This window comes from Cotesia glomerata, linkage group LG10 (assembly GCF_020080835.1).
Source record: "Cotesia glomerata isolate CgM1 linkage group LG10, MPM_Cglom_v2.3, whole genome shotgun sequence".
NCBI lineage: Eukaryota > Metazoa > Arthropoda > Insecta > Hymenoptera > Braconidae > Cotesia > Cotesia glomerata.
This window is the reverse complement of record NC_058167.1, coordinates 7,900,437-7,922,899: the sequence shown is the minus strand read 5'-3', so window position 1 is coordinate 7,922,899 and position 22,463 is coordinate 7,900,437. Positions and strand designations below refer to the sequence as shown.

The 22,463-nt window shown below is 33.0% G+C and overlaps 1 protein-coding gene across 5 annotated transcripts in view; it reads left to right on the top strand.

The window, feature by feature from the left end:
* LOC123273198 (venom dipeptidyl peptidase 4-like) overlaps nucleotides 1–22,463 on the top strand; it is a 158,043-nt gene that overhangs the window by 61,572 nt on the left and 74,008 nt on the right. The window contains exon 1 of one of the 5 annotated variants that reach the window (XM_044740520.1): nucleotides 3,650–3,694. The exons of the other annotated variants lie outside the window; for them this stretch is intronic. Within the exon in view, the coding sequence (XP_044596455.1) occupies nucleotides 3,665–3,694 (30 nt within the window). The 5' untranslated portion in view covers nucleotides 3,650–3,664. Of the gene's footprint in view, nucleotides 1–3,649; nucleotides 3,695–22,463 lie in introns of those variants that run through there. 5 annotated transcript variants of the gene reach the window in all.

Below are 22,463 nucleotides of genomic sequence, written 5' to 3'. Positions count from 1 at the left end.
GTGTTAGTTGATTCTCAAGTTAAATAAAATATAAAGAGGTTGTTTGTTATGCGGGCGTCCCTTTTGTTCTGATTGCGCCTGTTTAAAGTTGGTCGAGTTCCAGAGTGAGATAAGACTCTAAACAGCCGCCGGTTTTTAAAAATAAACTTTCCGCTAAAATGTGAGAGCAGGAACAGAGGAGCTGCAATGCAAGTTAAGAGTTAGGAACAACGTATTTTTATCTCCCTTGAGCCGGGTACTAAAGTATGGGGGATGGGCAGAGACAGCGGAGAGGGTGCAGCTTGTCAGGGAGCCAAAATTGCAAGGAACGAAACCTAGAAAGGTTGTAATGTCTCGGGTTGTAAGTTGTACTGGGTTGAATTGATAGGTTAAAGATGCAAAACTTATACTTATACTGGTCTCTAGCGGCAATAACGGTAATGCTCCCACACCCGCCCCCGATCTAGAAAGAAGAGTATTATATTATATTGAGTGGAGGTTCGCGGGCAAAATTCTCCGCAAGATGGGAGTATTGGAGGAAAATATATGCAATGTTGTAGTTCTTCGCTCCCGCTCTCGAGTGGCTTCAAGATTTGTCTCCTGGCTTAAAATCTTCCCACTCTGGTGTACTGACGATTTTATACGACGGAGCTTTTTCGCGTATCTCATTTGTGAGTAAGCCAACCGTGAATCTTTTAGCTTCGAGGAAAACCAACTTGATACACGTTTTTAACTATTTTGTTGGTGAAATTATTAGACTGAGATTATTTTAAATTAAAATATTTTTGCTTTTCATTTTATGGATTGAATTTGGTGGGGTGGAATTTTTTTTTATCAATTTAATTAAAGGTTTAATCACGGAAAAACTAGTTTTTAAAAATTGTAATTTAAAAAAAAAAAACAGAAAGACAAATAAAAAAAAATGTAAAATTACTTTTAGGTATGAATTGAGTGTACAAAGCTATATTGAATTCCAATAAAAAAAAAATATGGATCAGAGCAACAAAAAAAATTTCAAACGTCATGGGGAAAAAAATATTTGTTTTTAATTTTGGTAAAAAAAAAAAAATCTACCAGACAAAAAAATTCAATCTCTTTATTTGCTATCTTCTGACTGACTGGTCCGAGAGAGATCTCTGTCAAAAAATAAAAAAACAATTTAAATAAACTAACAAAAAAATCCTTTTGTATTTACACCAATTTTGTTAGCTATTTCTATTTGTTCACCTTGTGTACGACAATTTCCTCTGTAGTTTTTGCTCAAAGCTAAAAGCGGCGCGCCCAAGGTAGGAGTACGAGGAAAGTTAAAAAATCCACCGAAAGAGAAAAACAAAAAACGAACATGGAAAAGAACAAGAAATGGAAGAAGGAGTCTTTGTCCCAACCGCATCTCTAAGTCGATTTTCTCAACTTTTTTCTTCTCCCTTTTTCAATTTTTTCTCCTTTTTATTTTATATTTTATATTCCAGCCCGCATTTTTTACCCACGAGGACTTTTTTTCCCAATTCTGAGCAGTGAAAAGAGCTCGACTCTTATATAACCAGTCCTGACCCAAGTCGTCAGCATATATTTCAACAAAGGGATTAAATGTCATGTTCCTGACGATGTCGTCGGTCAAACCGCGTTATCGTTTTTTTTTTCCTCCGGCAAATGTACATTAATGCATTTCAATAGACATCATAACTCAAGATATAAATATTAACATCATTTTTCATTCTTCTTCTACCTCATACTCTAGATTTTACTTTAGATTTTTTACGGGTAGTCATCAGTCATCCATTAGCTGAACCTGTCAGCGTCATTAGCATTCAATTGCTTAGGGCTGGTTATTTTTTACCTATTATTTTGATGCCATGAATAATACATCCCCAAAAGCGAATTTATTAAGTGACAGTACGCGGGCTGGAAAATCTGATGGGAAGAGGAGAAGTGGGTTGGATGGTTCTTCCTTCACTTCTTCTGGGGCTTAGACCTTTGTCAGCAAGTTATTTAGTGGGCCAATTTGTTGGAATGGGGAGCTGTCGTGAATCTCATGAAACCCATGTAATAAGACTTTTCTTTGTCTTCAAAAACAAATAAGTCAACAGGAAACTTCCTTTTCTCACCCAGCGCGTTACAATCTTTCATTTTCTTCTGTTCGATTATGGACGTTGTACTTTTTTATAATTTTATAATGTGGCTCTTTTGAGAACATTACTGCTCATGAGCAAATTTTCTGGTCAATAATATCTCAATTATTACTTAAAGTAAGTTTTTATTCATGAAAAATTTTCTGATATGGCTTGATATGTTCACAAATAATTTTTTAATTAAAATTAGTATTTAAAATCTTCACCAGGTGGCGAATGATCGCTAAATCGTCTCGCTACAAGAGAGTTAATTTTAAAGTATTTAGCTCTAAAGTAAAAATATTTTTTTAACCGGATACTTTATTAAAAAAAATACATGAACAAAATAAAAAAAATATTTTCACCCTATCATAAATAAAAAAGCGATTTCTAAAAACCGAGAGAATTTCCGTATCCACCTGGAAGTGACACACGGTTTAATTGAGCTATCGATTTGTAATTTGGCAAGGAATACGGATTATACGAGCCATGATCGGTTCTCTATTTCTTCGCTCCCTGGAAACATGAATAAATAAATAAATAAATATCAGCCAACAACTCATCGAAACTCTCTGGGCATGGAAATATATAAAAGTCCTGGAAAATAAAACTAACATTAGGCTTAACCCGTTTTCACTTGTGTCCTATAAAATAGCGATTTAGTTGAGGCGTTCGTGCATGCTGAACAAACGATGAGAGAAAACCCCGAGGGAGAGAAACGAATGAGCTTCCATGTACAACCACTGTAGCGAGACATCTCATGAGGCCATAACCTATCCCAATATCATCTCATATATCTTCTCTTCAACTATTTTTATCTTTCCATCATTTTGGCCTCTGCCTTTGCTTTGAATTACACAAGAACTAACCCATGGAAAAATTTAAACTTCGCCTGGTCGATCATTTAATGTTTTCACTGGGTCTATGCTTCACCCAAATTATTATTTTCACCGCTTTCCTCGACTTTTTGTCTTTAATAACTCTCCATGGAGAAGAATTGAGTTTTAAATTCGTTACGGAACGTTAAAGTTTTCCCGTCCGGCGATACTTGGATTTTTTATTCTAGCATAAACTTTTATTTATCCGCGCAATCGGCCACTGAACTCTCTTGCTTCTACTTTAATCAGCACTTTTGTTTATGCTTCTAAAGTAATAAATTAAGCAGCTTATTACATCATTTATTAAAAACAAAGTCGAGTTAATGTTTGACAGCATGATCACTCAAAAAAAAATTATACTTAGAATAGTAAAAAATCTTTGAAAGCATTCAATTATTTAACAACAATCAACCTTGATGATATAATTGATAAAGATAAGGAAAAGAATGCTTCGGTCAACTTATCGGATCGAGTAGTGTCGATGTACGGGCTTTGCTTTGATAAAAATACTATTGAAACCAGAGAAATACAGAGTTAGACCGGAGTCGGATTACATGAGGCAAAGGGAGAGTATTGAGCCGGTGTTGTGTTATCACTCTGGAAGTTCAATGTTTTCGTCGCTCGACAATCAGTCTTCGGCGTTCAGTGACAGAGTCAACTTTTTCAAGTTTATGTTGTACAGAGTTCTTGCTACCCACCATGAACATCGAGCTTATCAACTCTAGTGAGGTAATTTTTTATTCAACTCTATCCATTAATCCGTTTAACTTTTTTCGCTAAAAATTATTTCTAACAAAAATTAGATAACTAGATAATAAAAAGTTAATTTATCGAATAAATTCCGGCAATGACTAGCCGTAAACTAATATCTTTGATCTTTTAATCGTGTAAATCGAATAAAGTCTCAAAAGTAGACTCTACGGCTAGTATAAGTTATCATGAAAATATTCCGCCGTCTTTAACTTTAATCGCAGCTTTCTTGCAGCAGTTGGGTGATGTCTTAGTCAGAGGAAATTCTCCGACTTTCACCCTTTTTACCTTCTTCTTCTTCTTCTTCTTCTTCTTCTTCTTCTCCTTTTTTTTATTCTTATTTTCCCTCCTGAAGCGTACATAGTAGCCGAGAAATTCTCGTTACTCAACTCGTCGTTCGATTACGAGATTTGAGCTCGCGACTCTCTCAGCAAAATTCATGATGAAAATTCCGGTACGTCTCTCGCATCTCACATCCTTTCTGACGACGTTTCGCTGCCGGCGCTTTCGATGTACTGACGCTTACTATTACTCACTGCAGTGCACTCTGCACCAGTCCTTCTCGCCGAAATTCGAATTTCGAACCAGATATTTCAGCATCGTCAACCCACACATTACTCAGAACCGACACTCACATTCATACTCCGACTTAGACTGGGATTCTTCAACGGATACATTTTTCATTCAAATCTTACAATGTGGATTTACTGTCTTCCGCATCTGTTAGATCCGTCACACTCAGCTTTAACGATACTTTTATATGTTTATTTTGTCTATTTTGGTTGAACAGAATTTTCAATAAAAAATTTACCTATTCTTCTTCATATCTCTACCAGTCTAAGCAAAATATTCATAATTTAAAATTCAATTGAAAAAAAAACTAGTTTTGACAAAAATCTTACAATTTTGCAGTAAAATTTATCACAATATTGATGATAAATTGATTTTTAATTAGGGGAGGGGGGGGGCAAAATGGGGTACCCCCAAAATTTCGTAAGAAAATTTTTTTTTTCCAAAAAGCTCTTTCAGTTTCCTAAAATATATTTTAACGTCATTTCCTAAAATTTAAAAGAAAAAAAAATTTTTTAATTAAAAAAACAAAAACAATTTTTTTTTTCTAACTTTTCTTACGGTAATTTTTATCGTCATTGTGCATCGTAATAAATTTTTTTTCACATCTACGATTACTTTTTCTAAATTTTTAAGTTCTCGCTTTACAAATGAATGATTAAAAAAAAAAAAAATCGGGGAGTCATTGGTTCCATGCCAGTTTTCGAAAATCAAGTTCTAATCTGATCTTCACATTTTTAAGGTCCTAGGAACTAATTCTTATTATTCCTACGAGGATATCTGTCGGCGTGTGTGTATGTGAGTGTAAACCTCTAATGTGTCGAAAAAAAATCTTACACAGAAAGAAAAATTTCTTGACTGGAGAACAAAATTCTTGGCTCAAGAAAATTTTCAGGTGCCTGAAGGAAGACTGAAGTTGTGTTGCCCGAAATAAAAATTTTTCTTGAAATTATATTCTTGGTAGAAGTAATTTTTTCTTAATTCAAATTATCATAAATACTTGATGCAATAAATTTTTACATTTGATCAAGATCTTTAGATACTTTAGGGAAGCAGTGCCACCTACTTCAGCTGAGAAAAAAATTTTCTCACCTTGAGAAAATTTTTCTCTTGAATATTTGATACCCATTTCATATTGTTTTAGCGTGCAATTATACATATTGAATGAAAAAAAAAGATTCAACATTATTTGATCTTCCCATTTGATATGTTAATCAATAAAAATATTAATGAAAATTTACTTCTATCTTTATATTTAATTTTTTGGAGCATGAGGCTGAATTTTCTCAAAACAAGAAGATTTTCTTGACTTAAATAAATATTCTTGGATCAAGATACATATTTCTTAAAACAAGAGAGTTAATTTTGTTGGAATAAGTGAAATTTCTTATGTCAAAAAGAAAATTTTTTTTTCGCTCAAGGAAATAATTAGGAAAAAAAATATTTTCTTGGCTCAAGTGAACCTTTTTTTCTGTGTAAACTAACCATTCTAAAAGAATGTCTTTTTCAAATAATTTCGAAATTTATTCTCGGATAATTTTTGATGTCATAATTTAACTATCAATGCTCAGAAAACTGAGTCAGAGGCCGCCAATTTCTTCAAAATCATTTGGTGGGCTTGTGAGATATTTAATTTAAAAAGTAAGATCTTCAGGCCTACAAGATCATTCAACTTGAAAAAATTTTCCTGAATCCCTAAACCAAGAAAAAGAGTGCAAAAAAATTACGAATGTTTTTTTTCGTGCTATTGCTTAGAATTGCGTGAGAACTATGTCTAAAAAATTTTTCACCGGGAGATCCAAAAATTAGAATCTTTTCAAGGGAACTCTTTTTTTTATCTTGATATTATTTTTACTCAAGCGAAACCCGTCAAAAATTACTACAAAATTAAAAAATTTTTTTTGCTACCTCAATTTTTGTTAGGAGTATATTGCGTCAACTATAACAATGTTTCTTTTTTGGGTGATTTGTTCATCTCTCTGGGTTCTTTCGTAGACTTATCGATAAGAAAATGTTTTTGAGGTTATAATTGAGGATGGTTTTACTTGTATCACTGTAGAGTGTTTTACAAGGGAGGGTGGGGAATTATTGTCTCTCCACTTTTTTCTCCGTAATATAATCTCTCAACCCCGTCATTATAACTCTCAACCACTTTTTTCGTCCCCATCCCCCTGCATGTCGGGATTTTTTCTTTCATGCCCGACACACATGTGCTGCGACTGTGGCCGACTTACGCGTTATAATCAGTACCTGCATTTGCATTACGGTCTTAAATAGTATGGAGGTACTTCTATAATGACATTTTACCTCCATAACTATACGGGAAAACCACAGAAAACCCGACCGGTACAGAGGCTGGCAATGAAACGCACATATTCTTAGTTTATAATCATTGAAAAATATTGGTGCGCGCCGGAATCGAACCCTGGTCCCACTCTTTCGAAATGCAGGTACCGAGCCGATTAGGCTATTGCCAACCTTCTTCGATAAGAAAATGTTATTTTTTTAACAACTTTTCATTTTCGGATAATGAAATTTTTTTTCACTTTTTCAGGGGGTACTTCATTTTGCCCGCAAAAAAAAAAAATTTTTTTCTACGGAAACTTGAAATTTGATTATTTTCCTTCAATTACGACTGAAAACGAGAAAAATCAGCATATTTAAGTCCTTAAAATCATAACGGTTTCTTAAGTACCCCATTTTGCCCCCCCCCCCCCTCCACTATATATGGGGCATTCCATAGCGACTGGTGGGACATTTGAAATTCCATCAATTATAAGCTATAATTATGTGACTGAAATTTATACTATAGTAAAATTTATCTTATAATATAGAAGAATAACTAATTAACAACATCCCTTTGTCAAAAACCTTAATTACTTTTTAAGTTTCTCGTAATTATCATTTGACTTAGTGTGACCAGTGGAACATCAAAAAATCCTTCTCTTTTACCGCGGTAGATTCAAAGTCGAATTTCTGTTCGACCGCTAAACTTTTAAATAATACTTCCCTCTCAATACAAAATTTATCCTATAAACATTCAATATTATGAAGAATTAGACTGATTACCTACGTAGAGACAATTAAAAAAACTTTTTTTATTGTGACTGGTGGGACAGGCATTTGTAACTGGTGGGACAAGTACAAAATATCTACATCAAGATGTTTATTAAAAAGACTTTTATATTATTTCAACCTTAGAAACATTATTGCTTATATATTTAACTATAAATTATTTAGGATAATTAAAAAAAATTAATTCAAAAACACAAATAAAGAATTTAGTATGCTGACAACACGATCTTGATAAACTTAGGTGTTAATTAATAATGAACATAAGAAAATGTAAAAACTAACTTCTTCCTATCGACATAAAACACAAAAATACAAATTTTATCACTTAAAACTGACTTAAAAGGGAACTACTCACATAAACAAAGAAAATTTATTTACCGTGACAACATTAAACTGCAATCATACGTTGCAATTTAAATAATTCATACGTCAGTATTCTTAAGAATAAATAACTCATAAAGTCGTACGTGGTAACATTAAAACAGAGAGTATTACTACTGGCAGCTGAGAAAGTGAAGCCAGGTTAAGATAAATATAGAGTGTAGAGAACGCAGTGGTGCAATATCGTGCGGCAAATTAACCCAGCGACGTTACGAACCGCTCGTAAACTTGTTACGTGGTAAAGAACACGGTTACGGTGAAGAACAAAAGCGAGAAAAAATAAAAAGAATCAAAGGAAAGGGGTAAATCTTTATCTCGAGTCTCCAAGGAATTACAATATACATCTCCGAGATATTTGTATCCAAGAAAACTGAACCTTGAGCTGAAATATATGTGTACGGTCTCAGTGCTGTCGTTTCCGTCTACGAAACAGTGACTCTAATATATTCCGATAAAATTTATACAGAAGGAGCAGAACCTGAGAGATTCCGCATGAAAGGGGATGCTTTACGATACAGAGTTTCAGTTCCGAAAAGGAATTGGGGATCGGGGCGTGTCCGATTCTGTCCTACATCGGGATTGAAATATTAAATCATCCTTTCCTCCCATTAATTACTTCCGGTGATAGAAAACAAATGGCTTTTGTCGAAGCGGGCGGAGATTGAAAGCCGATTGATTTTTATCTAATAAGCGAGCCTGCAGCTCAGGTTGATTAAGACGATCACTGATCAAGATCACGGAGAAAATTGCTCAAAGAGCCTTTGATAACTCGATTGTATCAAGGCCATTACCGGCAGTAAACTTGAGACGTGGCAAGAAGTTAAACTAGTCGGAGTTTCGAGTCTAGACGGAGCGGATCAGATACATCTCTGAGCCAACGAGCGAACCAGAAACTCTGGAAGACGAAAAAGGTGACGTTGAGTGGACATGCTTGAGAAACTTTAGTAAATCTCCTACTTGTCTTTGAGATAGTTTCTACCTGTCCTTGCACATTTTTATCTTTCTCTTCAGGTATATATATTTCTTCAGTACTATGAACTGGAATTCCGTTTCGTACGTGCTGATAGAACCTCATCTAACTTATTCTTGCTGTTTCGGCGATACGCGAGTCTGCATCAGTGGGATTCTATCCAAGATATCGGATCCAGCATTCGTCGAGTCTTATTGCACTTTATTTTATTCTATTTATTTTTTACACATTGGTTATAGTCAATAATCTGACGTGACTACGACGAAAAAACTATTGGAAAATTCATGTTTCTTTCTATAACCAGAAAAACATTTCTTATTTTTATATTATTGATGGAAATGAATTGTTAACTGCAAATAACCCAGTAAACAATTTTCTGAAATGGTCACATATAATTTTTATGAACCCTTTTGAAAAAATTGGTTTTATAAGGACAAATCTGGCTTAATGTAAGGAACAATAATTTGCCTCAATAAATTGTTAGAAACCTAAAGTACAAAAAAATTTAACTATACACGGAGAGAAATTTATAGGAACCTTTCAAAAAATTATGGGAATGATTCCTATAATAAAATGATCATTATAGGTATCAATCCTATGCTCATTATGGGAACCATACCCATAATTTATTGGAAATATTCCTATACAATAATGGAATAGCTTCAATATATTATGGGAATGGTACTCATAATATCATAAGAATGGTTCCGATAATATTATAGTAATGGTTCCTATAATATCATAAGAATGGTTCCGATAATATTATAGTAATGGTTCCTATAATATTATAGGAATGGTTCCTATAATATTATAGAAACTATTCCTATATATTATGGGAACCATTCCTATATATTATGGGAATCATACCGATATTACAGTTATAATTATAGGTATCGTTCCTATAATTATAGGAACCATTCCCATAATTATAGTAACATTTCCCAAAAATTATAGGTACAATTCCCATAATTTAAGTAATCGCTCCTAAAATGGTACAGGAAAACATTTCATTAAAATTATAGGAATGATTTCCATATTTTTCTGTCCGTGTTGCAAAAATACTCCTTTTAATTTATTTTTCAAACACTACCATTTTAAAAAATATCCATCGGATATCTTTGACAAGTTTCCTTTGAAAATATTAATAATAAAACAAAAAACACGACGTATTACCCGAGGGATGGTCTAGATCCGTTCTTTCTTCCGGGGAATAATATTCCATGGATTTTTGATACTTACAAAGCATTGTATTACTCTTATCCATAAATATGGATATTTATATCTATTATTTGTTCTGTTTGCTTTTCAATGTTTTTAATCCCTCCAGCTTCAGTGTACACGCAAAAAAAAAAAATTGGGGCTGACACATGATACATTCCTGTGGCAGCCACATGATTTTCATGTGGCTGCTACATGATTTTCCTGTGGCAGCCACATGATTTTTTCATGTGGTTGCCGCATGATTTTCATGTGACAGCAACATGATTTTCATGTGGCAGGCAATACTATAATAATAGATAGATAGATAGATAGATAGAAAAATTTATTTGATCCTAGAGTTCTAAGCTCCTTCAGGACCATCAACAATACATAAATTTTATCATTTACATGTATACATTTGATACAGTGTTTTTAATACAATTTAAATATTTGATATTAAATTATTAAAAGTAAGAACATATTAATTCTTAAAATAATAACATATTAACAGAGAAATAATAACATTAACATTTATTGTAAGAAGAAGTCATAGCAAGCCTGTTGAAATTGTTCGAAATTGTCAATTAATGTAATTTCGGCCGGTAACGAGTTCCAAACTTTTATACCATGAATTAGGAAAGAGTTTTCATAAATTGCACAATTACTTCTTGGCAGACGTAGATAATCATTCCTGACGTCACCTCTCCTTAGCACAATCGGCAGAAATTCTAAATTCGATTTAAATAATTGACAGTAATTTAACTTAATTTCTTTGTAAAATAAACAAGCTATGAAATAATCTCTTCTAACATCAAGTTTTAACCAGCCTAATTTTTTATAATACGGAGTAGTGTGCTCAAATCTCGAAATTTTAAAAATATATCTTATACATGAGTTTATTTTACGCTGCAATCTATGCTGTAATTTGCCTGAGATGTTTGTATAAGCAGCACAGCAGTAATCGAAGATGGGAAAAATCAAGGTCGTAACCAATTTTATGCGTAACTGTTCATTAAAAATTTCATTATTAATTTTTAGTTGCGCTAGCGTTTTCATCGCACGAATACATACGCTTACAACTTGATTCTCCCACGATAGAGTATTATCAATTATCAAACCCAAGTATTTAACTGATTGTACATATGGAATCACATGATTACTGACAATTATATTTTGGGCACTTTTACAAAAATTACTGCTAACTCTCTGCCTACTTCCTAGTATAATAGCACTATTTTTTGTAGCATTCAATTTCAAGCAATTTAAATTGCACCAATCAACAATTTTTTCTATCTCATTATTCAACATAGCAACATATTCATTAATTTGCGATGGGCAACATGAAGCATATATAATTAGATCGTCTGCATAGTAGTTAAAACAACAATAATAATTATCATGATTTCAATGTAGTCGGAAGTACTGTAAAGATTTTTGATGCGATTATATATATTATTTATTAATTTGCTGTTACCCGCTTGCTTCGCTGAGGGCTTTGTAAAATTGCATTTTTAGATCTAGACTTGAAATTGGAGTATTGTTTTGATTTGCACAGATTCCAAATGGAGCATTGAAAGTTTTAGTTGAAGTCATTGCAAGTCTCATAAGTGAAGTTGAAATCTAATTAGCTTCAAATGCGAAAAATTTTTCTGTTATTCAAAATTTTTTCAGTGACATCAATTTTTTATATAAAATAAATCTAACATGTTTTTTACAAATTCTATTTAAATAATTAGCCAAATTTATTTTTTATATATCAAATGTTTGGAAAATTCATTTATTTTCATCTGTTACAAACCTGCGATCTCGCAATAAGAAAAATTTATCGGTTATGTGATCAGCAAAAATAACATGTTATTTCCATGCATGTATGTAAAATTCTTAGTCCGTTGACTGAATAACTATCATTAATATTAAGTTTTAAAAACCTTACAATGACTTTTCCCCTGCTGTCAGAGAGACGATTTTTGTAAGGAAATTTTTAGAAAATTTCATTGAAACCCAATAGACTTATCCTAAATTTCCTGTCTCAAAAAGTCCTAGTTTATAAACAACAACATTTTTTCTATTCTACACATCTCTCTGACACAGTCAGCATATGAAATCAATTATCGCGAAATTTGTTTTTAGCTAATATCTAATTATTAAGAAAAAAAAATATTCAAATCGGTTGACCCTGGAGGCCATTTCTGGAATTTCCTGTTTCTCTTGAGGTTCTATCAATTTTTATTTCTGTACACAGACAAGGAAGTAGAATTTATTGAAATCCGTATTGAGATGATCTCTACTTGACCAATAAAAGACTACTACCAAATTAAGTCTGTAGGAACTATAGCTAGTAAATTTAAGATTTTCATTATTAACACCCACCCCCGCAATCCGTATTGGGACTAGGTTATCATATAAAATAAGTTTTTCTCAATAAATTTGGGAACTAAAAACGAGAAAAATCACGAAAAATATGTTGTTTTATGATTTTAGGCCGTTTTATTGTTATAAAGTATAAAAAAATTTTGAAAGTCATCGTATATTATTTTAAATTGAACTTTAACTGCGAATAACTTTTAATCGAGTTGACTTAGCGAAAAATTATATCAGACCTTTTTTGTAGGCCGTTCAATTTTCTACAAAAATATCTATTTATTTTTACCACAAAATAACTCGTTGAGATACATCAAAATTCCAAAAAAAAAAAAAAAAAAAATTCCCGTGTTATTTAAATGGGAAATCAAAAATCACCATGTGACATCTCTAGATATTGATATTAAGAGCTCAAACTCTACCAGAATTTTTTTTTCGTCATCTTGGACGATATTTCCGCCGTAGCTAAAGAAAAAAAAATTAAAAGTTTTTTTTGGCCCACCCTAACATATATGTATATATGAAAAATATATCAAAATGCATGTGGGTACTCAAATGAAAGCTCTTAATGAGTGTAACATCGGGAAGAGCTTATATCTTTAAAAATGTCAATAATTAAGATCTGACATTGCTATCTTGTCATATAATGATATTTTTAAAGATATAAGCTCACTCCGACATTACACTCATCAAGAGCTTTCATTTGAGTACCCACATGCATTTTGATATATTTTTCATATATTCATATATATATAAATATATAAAATATATGAAAAATTGATGTGGGTACTCAAATGAAAGGTCTTGTTGAGTGTAATATCAGGATGAGGTTATATCTTTAAAAATGGCAATAGTTCACCAGATGCAGGGTCATTTCTTAATTATGTATCTAGAGATAGAGCATTTTCAAATGCAGCCTTAATTATTATCATAGTAAATTGACTATTAGTGAGAATGGTATGAAACCTTGAAAAGGCACAACTCCGGGTCAAGACCTTTCTACACTGAACCATAAAATTCCATTTTATCATAAAAATATACTGGCCACAAAATTTTTCTTATTCTCTTAATAATGTAGATTATTATTATTATTATTATTATTGTGATCATTATTATTTTTGTTGTTTTAACTATTATTATAGTATTGCCTGCCACATGAAAATCATGTTGCTGTCACATGAAAATCATGTTGCTGTCACATGAAAATCATGTGGCAGCTACATGAAAAAATCATGCGACTGCCACAGGAAAATCATGTAGCCGCCACATGAAAAAATCATGTGGCTGCCACAGGAAAATCATGCAGCAGCCACATGAAAAAATCATGTGGCTGCCACAGGAATGTATCATGTGGCAGCCCCAATTTTTTTTTGTGTGTAATAACAATAAAACCCCCGTTGTCTCCTAACTACTATCATTGTAAAATTGAGCTGCAACAGACGGGTGTACTTTGATATAATAACATCGTCCGCAAAAAGCATCAATTAAATTTTTTAGTCACGGGATCATTTTTTGCGGCCTGGGTGCTGAAATTTGGAGGTTGTTCCTGCCAATTAGCAATCTACATTAGTTACATGCGACCGCAACAGCTGCCGATTAATTAAGCCACGTATCCATGGAGCAAACTAATGCCCAGTAGTACTATATTGTATATACTCTATACACTGCACTATAGTATCGTAGTGTAGCGTGTCGCTTAGTGGAAACTACCATGGGAATACACACAAGGACATTTGGGTGTAACCACTAACATCGGTTGCACACACTGGAACGTCACAGCTCCCCTCACCTTTTCGAACTCGGCGATTTGACAGCCCAGCAAATGTCATCCAGTTACTGTTATATCTGATATGACAATTCAACAAAATGTCTGGCGCAGTGATTTTGCCCTCCGTTGTAATATTCATTGTTGCTTCTAGTTTAGTCGTAATGCCCGAAATTTTGACATAATGCGACGATCAATGTATAGAACACAGAACACAGAGCAAGGGGTAATGCGATTACGCCCGGTGTCGCACTATAACACAGTAATTACGTGAGTTAGAGTAGAACCATAACTATGAATAGTTTCCGGCTCCAGTTTCTGGGTCACGTACCTCTGGATCACAGAAATCAAAGATCTTTAGTTAAAAGGACGAAAGTACAAGGTATAAGGTATAAGGCGCTTAGGTCCAATTCCGGAGACTTGTAGCGTCACTAACGCAATTGAGCAGGAGCTATTATCTTTGGTTTGGTTTTTAGAGCAAGTCCAGCTCTGAGTTCGTTGAGAAACAGCAGAACCTTGGAAAAATCTCGAGACAGATAATAAGCCAGTCGGTTTCGAGAAGTTTATTAGATTCTATTCTGGTTGTTCTTATTTTGGAAACTCACTGGCTCGTGACTTATCTGGTGACCTTTCTGCTTTTTGAGGGATTACCTCAACATTTGATCAGTTCGACATATTGGTTTTCGTTAAATCGGGTTTAGGTTTTCGTTACATCGGCTATTCCATCAAACTATTATTAAATTCACTTCTAAACTAAGAGATTAGTTTGTTGAATATTAACAAATCCTATTAGTGTGAATCAATTTGTTAAAATTTAATATTAATCATTTTCGTCGCCATCAAGGCCTAAATAATAATTTTCAAAGCTATAAAGTTGTAAAATTAATTAAAAAAGTTATCATAAGTACTTTTGGGCTGAAACATTTATTAAATATAAAACCAATAAAGATTTCTGAACTCCAATATATTTATCCGGAGCAGCAAGTAAATCTTTGAAGAAAAAGAAGAAGAGTTTAAATAAAAGTTAGTTAAAATACTCATATAATACGTGATGAAATTAAAATCGATAAGATGAACAAATAGCGCATGAAACAAACTTTCCGCTATGCATTTCAATGGGTATCGATTTTACCATCTATTGGAGTTTAATGCCAGAGAAGATCTTTGATAGCATCAGGAGAACTACTACCACTTCTATAACTAAGCTAGTATCACTACCACGACCAATAGCAATAGAAATAGTTATCCTCTTACAAAAGATAGCAAACTATGATGGAGATGACACATCAGGATTACAATAGTTTGATTGTCAGCAAGATTGCATTAACCTGTGCAGGTCTTCATCAAGATTCTTCTCTCTTCGAGGACTCAATAATGATCATGATCATAAAGCTATTGATGAAACTGGTGCAGTTGGTGACCTCAGAACAAGTAATTGGTAGCATCAATCGGAGCTTGAACAATCATGCTCAATGATCATTTTTCACTGGTCATCCAGGCTGACAATAATTCCAGCCAGCTACTGAAGTTCTCCTACAGGCAGCAGTGGAGTGTAACGCGTCGTCACCGTTTCTAGGTCATGGCTCACATTAACAGAGCCAACAGCTTGCAATACCCAGAACACTGACGCATGTTTGTGCGTTTATCAAAGCAGCCCTTGCGCTCGACTATCGACTAATCGTTCCGCAGGAAATACTAATTGGAATGTCTCTTCAATGATTAATTGTCCTGGCCTTTGACTCCACTAATTTCAAACTATTTCATCTGTTTATTAACTGTCAAATGTTGGCAATGTAATTATTATCTGAAATTTCTACATGGGTCGTTAGATGTCCATTAAAAAAATGTATATTGAAAATAAATTAATGATGAATAATATATATATTTGATATAATTTTTCTTTCACAGAAGCAAACATCAAATATCTGAAATGCAGAAGCTAAATATTGAATCTAGCTTCTTTATAAAGTGAAAAGTCGAATAATAGATAACTTTAAGCAAAGACTTAACTGAACTCTCGGAAAATCAAATATTTAAAGCGTCAAAGCTGCATTCAATTAATGTTACAGCCGTAACATATTAGCGAGTATTTTATAAAATTCAGGAAAAGCGTATAAATGTCACGCGTTGCATCAAATCAATGTCCTAATCTGCGCATCAACTATTTAATAAATAATAGTCGATATTATCTTCCAAGAAGGAGGTCAGAAAATTAGTTTTAAAATCCATTAAATGTCAAAGAAAATAAAAATGAATAATTGCTTGATGCGGAACCAGAAACTTTGCATCGCTTATTTCTTGAAAGTTTATTCTTTGTCCGCTATCGGCAGTCCTCGTCTGGTAATTAGTAGCAATTCGTTAACTTTTAAGTAGACTTGAGTGCTATTGATTTATATTTATATTCCATTAAACTACTGACTACCGAGCAATTAATTATAATTATAGGAACAAATTTACCGACTAAATGCTCGAGGTATTAATTAACCAAAAAAATAAAAAAGTAAATCGATTAGTGAATTGGAGAGGAGGAAAAATACTGTTCCCTAGTAGAGCGGTTTGATGTGTGGCGAACGCACTCACTTCTACGAAAACGAATTACCATCGATCAATTATACCAATGCCGGTGGTTGATGATTAATTGTAAAGGCAATTAGAGAGTTACGTTAAACGGTTCGAAAGCTCGCTCCAGTTTGCTCTGCCAAGATGCTAATTTTTGGTCGATAACCAACCGGCTGATTAATTTTTCACTCTGAAAAATTATCTTTCAATTCCAATTTAATTAAATTAAAATTATATTGATCAAATTTAGTCGTTATTGATACTTATTTATATTGTCAGAACTAAAATTACACTTATAGAAGCTGTCAATACTTGAGGTGTCGCAATATTTTAGCGTCGGCGAACAAAGGGACCGGAATGAAAGACCCAGCCGGAAGAATCGCTACTAATATAAAAGAGAGTAAGAGAAATGTGATAAAACTTCTTAGGGATTGTCTAGTGTCTTGTGTCTGTTGGTCTTAGCCGTCAGATGGATGTCGAAAGATTACAGGAAGAGACGTGCCCGGATCCTGGAAGCTCACAAAGGGCCAAAGGGCTTTCTTCTGATACAAACGGCGAGTATTTGTTTCGTAACCACTGGAGTCATCAATCCTCTAACGGATGTTTTTGTTAAATCTTTTTATTTATTTTTAACTTCCCGCTAAGAAAATTGAAAATTTTCAAAAGTTGGGAAGTTATTAGTTTCACCCCGTTTTTCGAAAATCGGGTTTTCAGTGGATCTTGATGTTTTGAGGTCCTAGGAAGCTTCCCCGAATGTTTCCACGATGATGTCCGTATATCTGTACACTGTAAAAAATTTCGGTGTAAAGTTGGACCCAGGGACTTTTACACCGCCGTGTAAGCGTGAAATGTCGGTGTAAAATTTCCTCCGTGTGAAATTTTCACTCGTGTAAATTTAACACGGTGTAATTTAATGTTTTCCACTATTCCGTGTTATTGTTATTGTTATTGTTCATAATCATAACTTTGAAAATTTAATAACTATTACTAGCAACCTTGCAGTCTCTATGTGACTGCCGTGACTTCCCGAGTAAAAACAGAATTGCGCCGCACCACCGCTGCACGGCTTTTTAAGCGCCGCACCACCGCTGCACTACAGCTGTGAAAATTTTGGTTATTTTACAAGTGCCGTATCACCGCCGCACCACCGCCGTGACAAGTAAAGAATTTATCTATTCGCCGCACTACCGCCGCACCAGCGCCGTGACAAGTAAATAAATTTCTATTCGCCGCACCACCGCTGCACCACCGCCGCACCACAGCTGTGACGCGCCCGGGTAAAAATAAAATTATTAATTTTTACGAAAAAATAATAAATTTCGTTCGACCGCCGCACCACCGCTGCACCACCGCCGCACCATACCACTGTTTGATGGTATATACATTGAAATAATATATTCGTTGATCATTCAAATAGCTTAACTAAATTTTTTAAGTTAAGTATGGCTTGCAGTGCAGTTGGCAATGTTCGAGACTTCCATGCAGACGATCCAGGTTCGGATCCCATCACAGTTCAATTTTTAAAATTCTTTCAGAGTATTTCGATAGGCGTACCACTTCTGTGCAACCCGAGGACAAAATTAAAAATCTACATCAACAATACGACTAAAAAAATCAATAATTTCGCGGTGCTTTGGCCTGATTTAAAAAAAATTTTTTTTTTTAATATTAGGCATTCGATTAAAAGGAGGTTGATCAATAGGTCTTACATAAAGATTTCTAGTCGCATTATTTATTAATTAATTATTGCGTGATAAATTAATTATGATACCATTTTTTGTGAAATTGTAGGTATGATTTAGCATTGGTGCGGCGGTGGTGCAGCGGTAGTGCGGCGACGCAAGGGGGAGTAAATTTTTTGCGTGCGGCGTAATAGTCCGCCAAACGGCGGTCGTGCAGCGGTGGTGCGGCGGTCGAACGAAATTTATTATTTTTCCGTAAAAAATAATAATTTCATTTTTACTCGAGTTGTGAACTATAAATAAATAAAATTTTGCTTTCTTAAATAATAACTTTTGTTAAATTGCACTGTATTTTTTTAACTATTGACGTTTTTAAAGACATAAGCTCATCCCGATGTTACATTCCTCAAGACCTTTCATTTGAGTACCCACATCAATTTTTCATATATTTTATATATTTATATATATATATATGTATATATGAAAAATATATCAAAATGCATGAGGGTACTCAAATAAAAGGTCTTGATGAGTGTAACATCGGGATGAGCTTATATCTGTAAAAATGTCAATAATTCACACGATACAAGGTCATTTCGTAATTATTGATATTTTTAAAGATATAAGCTCATCCCGATGTTACACTCATCAAGAGCTTTCTTTTGAGTACTCACATGCATTTTGATATATTTTTCATATATACATATATGTAATATATATAAATATATGAAAAAATGATGTGGGTACTTAAATGAAGATTCTTGATAAGTGTAACATCGGGATGAGCTTATGTCTTTAAAAATATATTTAAAAATGTATTTAACACTATAAACATTCGCATTTTTATCAATAGACTCTAACATAGGATCCACCGTATAATTAGATAAATTTTTAACAACGAATATTAACATTCTTGTTGCAGACTTTCCAATGATGTTAATTATGATTAACATTGGAATGATTTTACCCGGTAAAATAGCATAATATAAAAAAAAACATAGTTTTAAATATTTATTTCTACATGTTCATATTTATAATCTAATATCGTACAAGTCTGAAACTAAACAATCAAATTAATTAATTAATGAGAAATTTTCAGGAAATACATTTACACGCTTGGTGGTGTAAAATTTAGGATTCCCACCGTTCAAATTTAACATTACACTTAGTGCGATTTTCACACCGTCCGGGTTAAAAATTTTTACACCGAATCATTTACACCACACCGAGTCCAAAAAATTTTTTACAGTGTGTGTGTGTGTGTGTGGCCGTATGTAAACCTCTTATAACTTTTAAACGGCTCGACCGATTTCATCGCGGTTGGCGCCATTCGAAAGGACTTGACCAAACTTAGATTTTTAAATACAATTTGGACCGATTCGGACTGGTAGATTTTGAGAAATCTCAAAAAACTACGGAAAATTTTTTTTTTAATGTGGTTTCTTTGGAATAACTTTTAAACGGCTTTACGGATCGATTCCAAAAACTAATCAGCTCTTAACATTGAAAAACCACGTCGACCGTCAGCAAGCCAGTCAAAATCGGTTTATTTAAACTTTTATCAGACTTTTGAGCTCGGAGAGCTCAAAATGACACGAAAATTATATTTTTGAGCTCAAAGAGCTCAATTTTGAGCGCTCAAGTACGGAATGAGCGGAGAGTTGCAGGGATGGCCTTTAGGGTCGACCGTTTTCCTAATTTTTTAAATATTTTTATTTATTTTTTTTTTCAAGAAATAACAAATATTTACCTGTAAAAAAATTTTGTAATAAAATTAGTGCATAAAATTTCCGACAGCTGGCGCGTGATCGCTAAATCCTCTTGCTATTAGAGAGTTAAATTTAATGTATTAAGTTTTTTAATGGAAAAAAATTTTTAACAGCTCGATGCCGAGAGCTTTTATTTGAACTGTCGAACAAATAAATGTTATTAATCGTTCAAAAGAGTTTCAGTTGTAGGCTGAATGACAAAATTAAATTTAAGTTCGAGAGTGTGTAAATGTGGAGGCAATCAGATTTTTCGTGTTCCACATGTTAACGCAGGTCGGGAAGGGGAGCGTCAGTTTGTTTCACTAGAATATATAGCCTCCGGGTTTACGGTGCTCTATGAACTAGCAATGTGCCTCCAGTATATATTCTCTGTTCCATGTATGTATATATAATAGAGATGTTACGGTTTTGTTGCTGTGCAGATTTACAGACGTATCCATTATCTGAAAAAGTATTTCGTTATATTGACAAATGTTGTTGTTGTCCGTCATTTAGAATCCTCTGACGTTTTTTGCGAACCGTCAATCACCGGAATGACTCAACTCATGCATGAGGCTTAATAAATTATTAAACAAACATCCGAAATTATTATATACTATCCATCATTTCGAGACCGGGATTTTTTTAATTTATTTGAAAGTTTTATTGTTTCATTGAAATATAAGCTCACTCAATGTTTTTTGGAATATTTTTTCATGAAATTGGTAATATCAGAAACAAAAATTGAAATTATTATAGTTATAGTTGCGATAACAAATGTGTTGACATTTAACAAATAATTGATTATTGATGATATGAAATTAGTTTGTTCTAAATATGATCGGTGATTAATGTGAAATTGCAGTGTGAAAATGTATAAACGTAGAGCAAAATTAAACATTATTTAACCGCAAATTAATATCTCGTAAAGCGTCACCGTTATTATCAACAATTTGATATCGTCAATTCATTTTGTTGATAAATTCTGGGGTTTAATTAATTAATGCTTTTCGATGGTAAATTTACTCTATTCTCGTTTTATCGCATGATGAATATTATCAAATATTGATGCCATTAATTTTAGTGATTCTGAGTAAAAATTATTAAGCGTAAAAAAATTTGAATGTTCATTTATCAAATAATTAATAAAAAAAATATCTAGGGCGTAACAATTTTACGTATGAAAAAGAAATAAAAAAAAAAAATATATAGCGAAATTTTCTGACTGACATAATATTCATTTCTTTGAAAGAAGTGTTTAAGCAAAAAAAAAATTTTCTTTCAATTATAACAATGTTTTTTAAAAGTATAAGTTATAAAGTATATAATTTTTTTTCTATATATTTTTCTTTCATCTCGGTTCAAAAATGTGTGCTCAAGTTTTAACGGATTGTGAGCAGAATAAAATAAAAATAAAAACGACTCGGAATATAGCAAAGTGAAGCCGTTAAGAATATAGTATACTAAATGAATAATAGTCTAGAGTTTTATAACACTTTTTTATTCTTACTCTTTATTTTCTTTACGTAATTCACCGTTTCTAATAGAAAAAAGCTTCAGAGTCTGAAGCAAAAGAAAAATAAACTATTATTTTAGTGACTTGTGACAGTTGTTTTTTGTAAATATGCTCTTCGCTGGAGCTCTCACAGTGTTAGCGGATCAATATGTATGGTAATATATGGTTCAATATCGTTAACCACAATGGAAAAGCATTTATATTTTCAGTTACTGTTATACCTACTATCTATGTGTCGTTTTGAAACGGCGTTACTTTTCTAGAGCTTTATGAGGGTAGTTAAAATTTAACAATTTCATTTTCTCATAGACCACTTTTTTATCGGGTACTAAAAAGAAGATAATTTCTTTCGTACATTGAGCTTCTTCGTTCTCTGATTGTTTATTTATTTCACCTGATATTTAATTAAAGAAAAAAAATTAATGGATCATTTTAACAAAATTTAAGTCAAAAAATTCTTATCTAGGATTTTTTTTCTTTTAAATTAAATTAAAAAAATATATAATTGCAATTTATTTTAGATAAATAATGGATTATAATTATAAAATAGCTCTTTGATGTAGTAAAAAGAGAATGATAATCCTACTTGTTGTGGAGGATATAGGAGACAGAAGTGGATTTGGAGTGGAAAGTGAACGTCATGATAAGAGAGTAAAGTACCATCTATATGTATTTATCTGTGTATATATGTATGGTGCGAGAGGGAAAATGTTTTCCAAGTTTTTCTTTTATTAATTACTGCACATTCACGAATTATGGTGGACGTCGGCCACAGCCGGTGGACGTGATGCTCGTGCTCGAGTCCTAGATGATGGTATAAATTTCGCGTCGCTGGTTACGCTACGGAAAAATAATAATAATGATAAAATATTTAGCGGATTGAGGTGTGTAAAAAAAGGTCTGGAAATTTTGTTAAAAAAC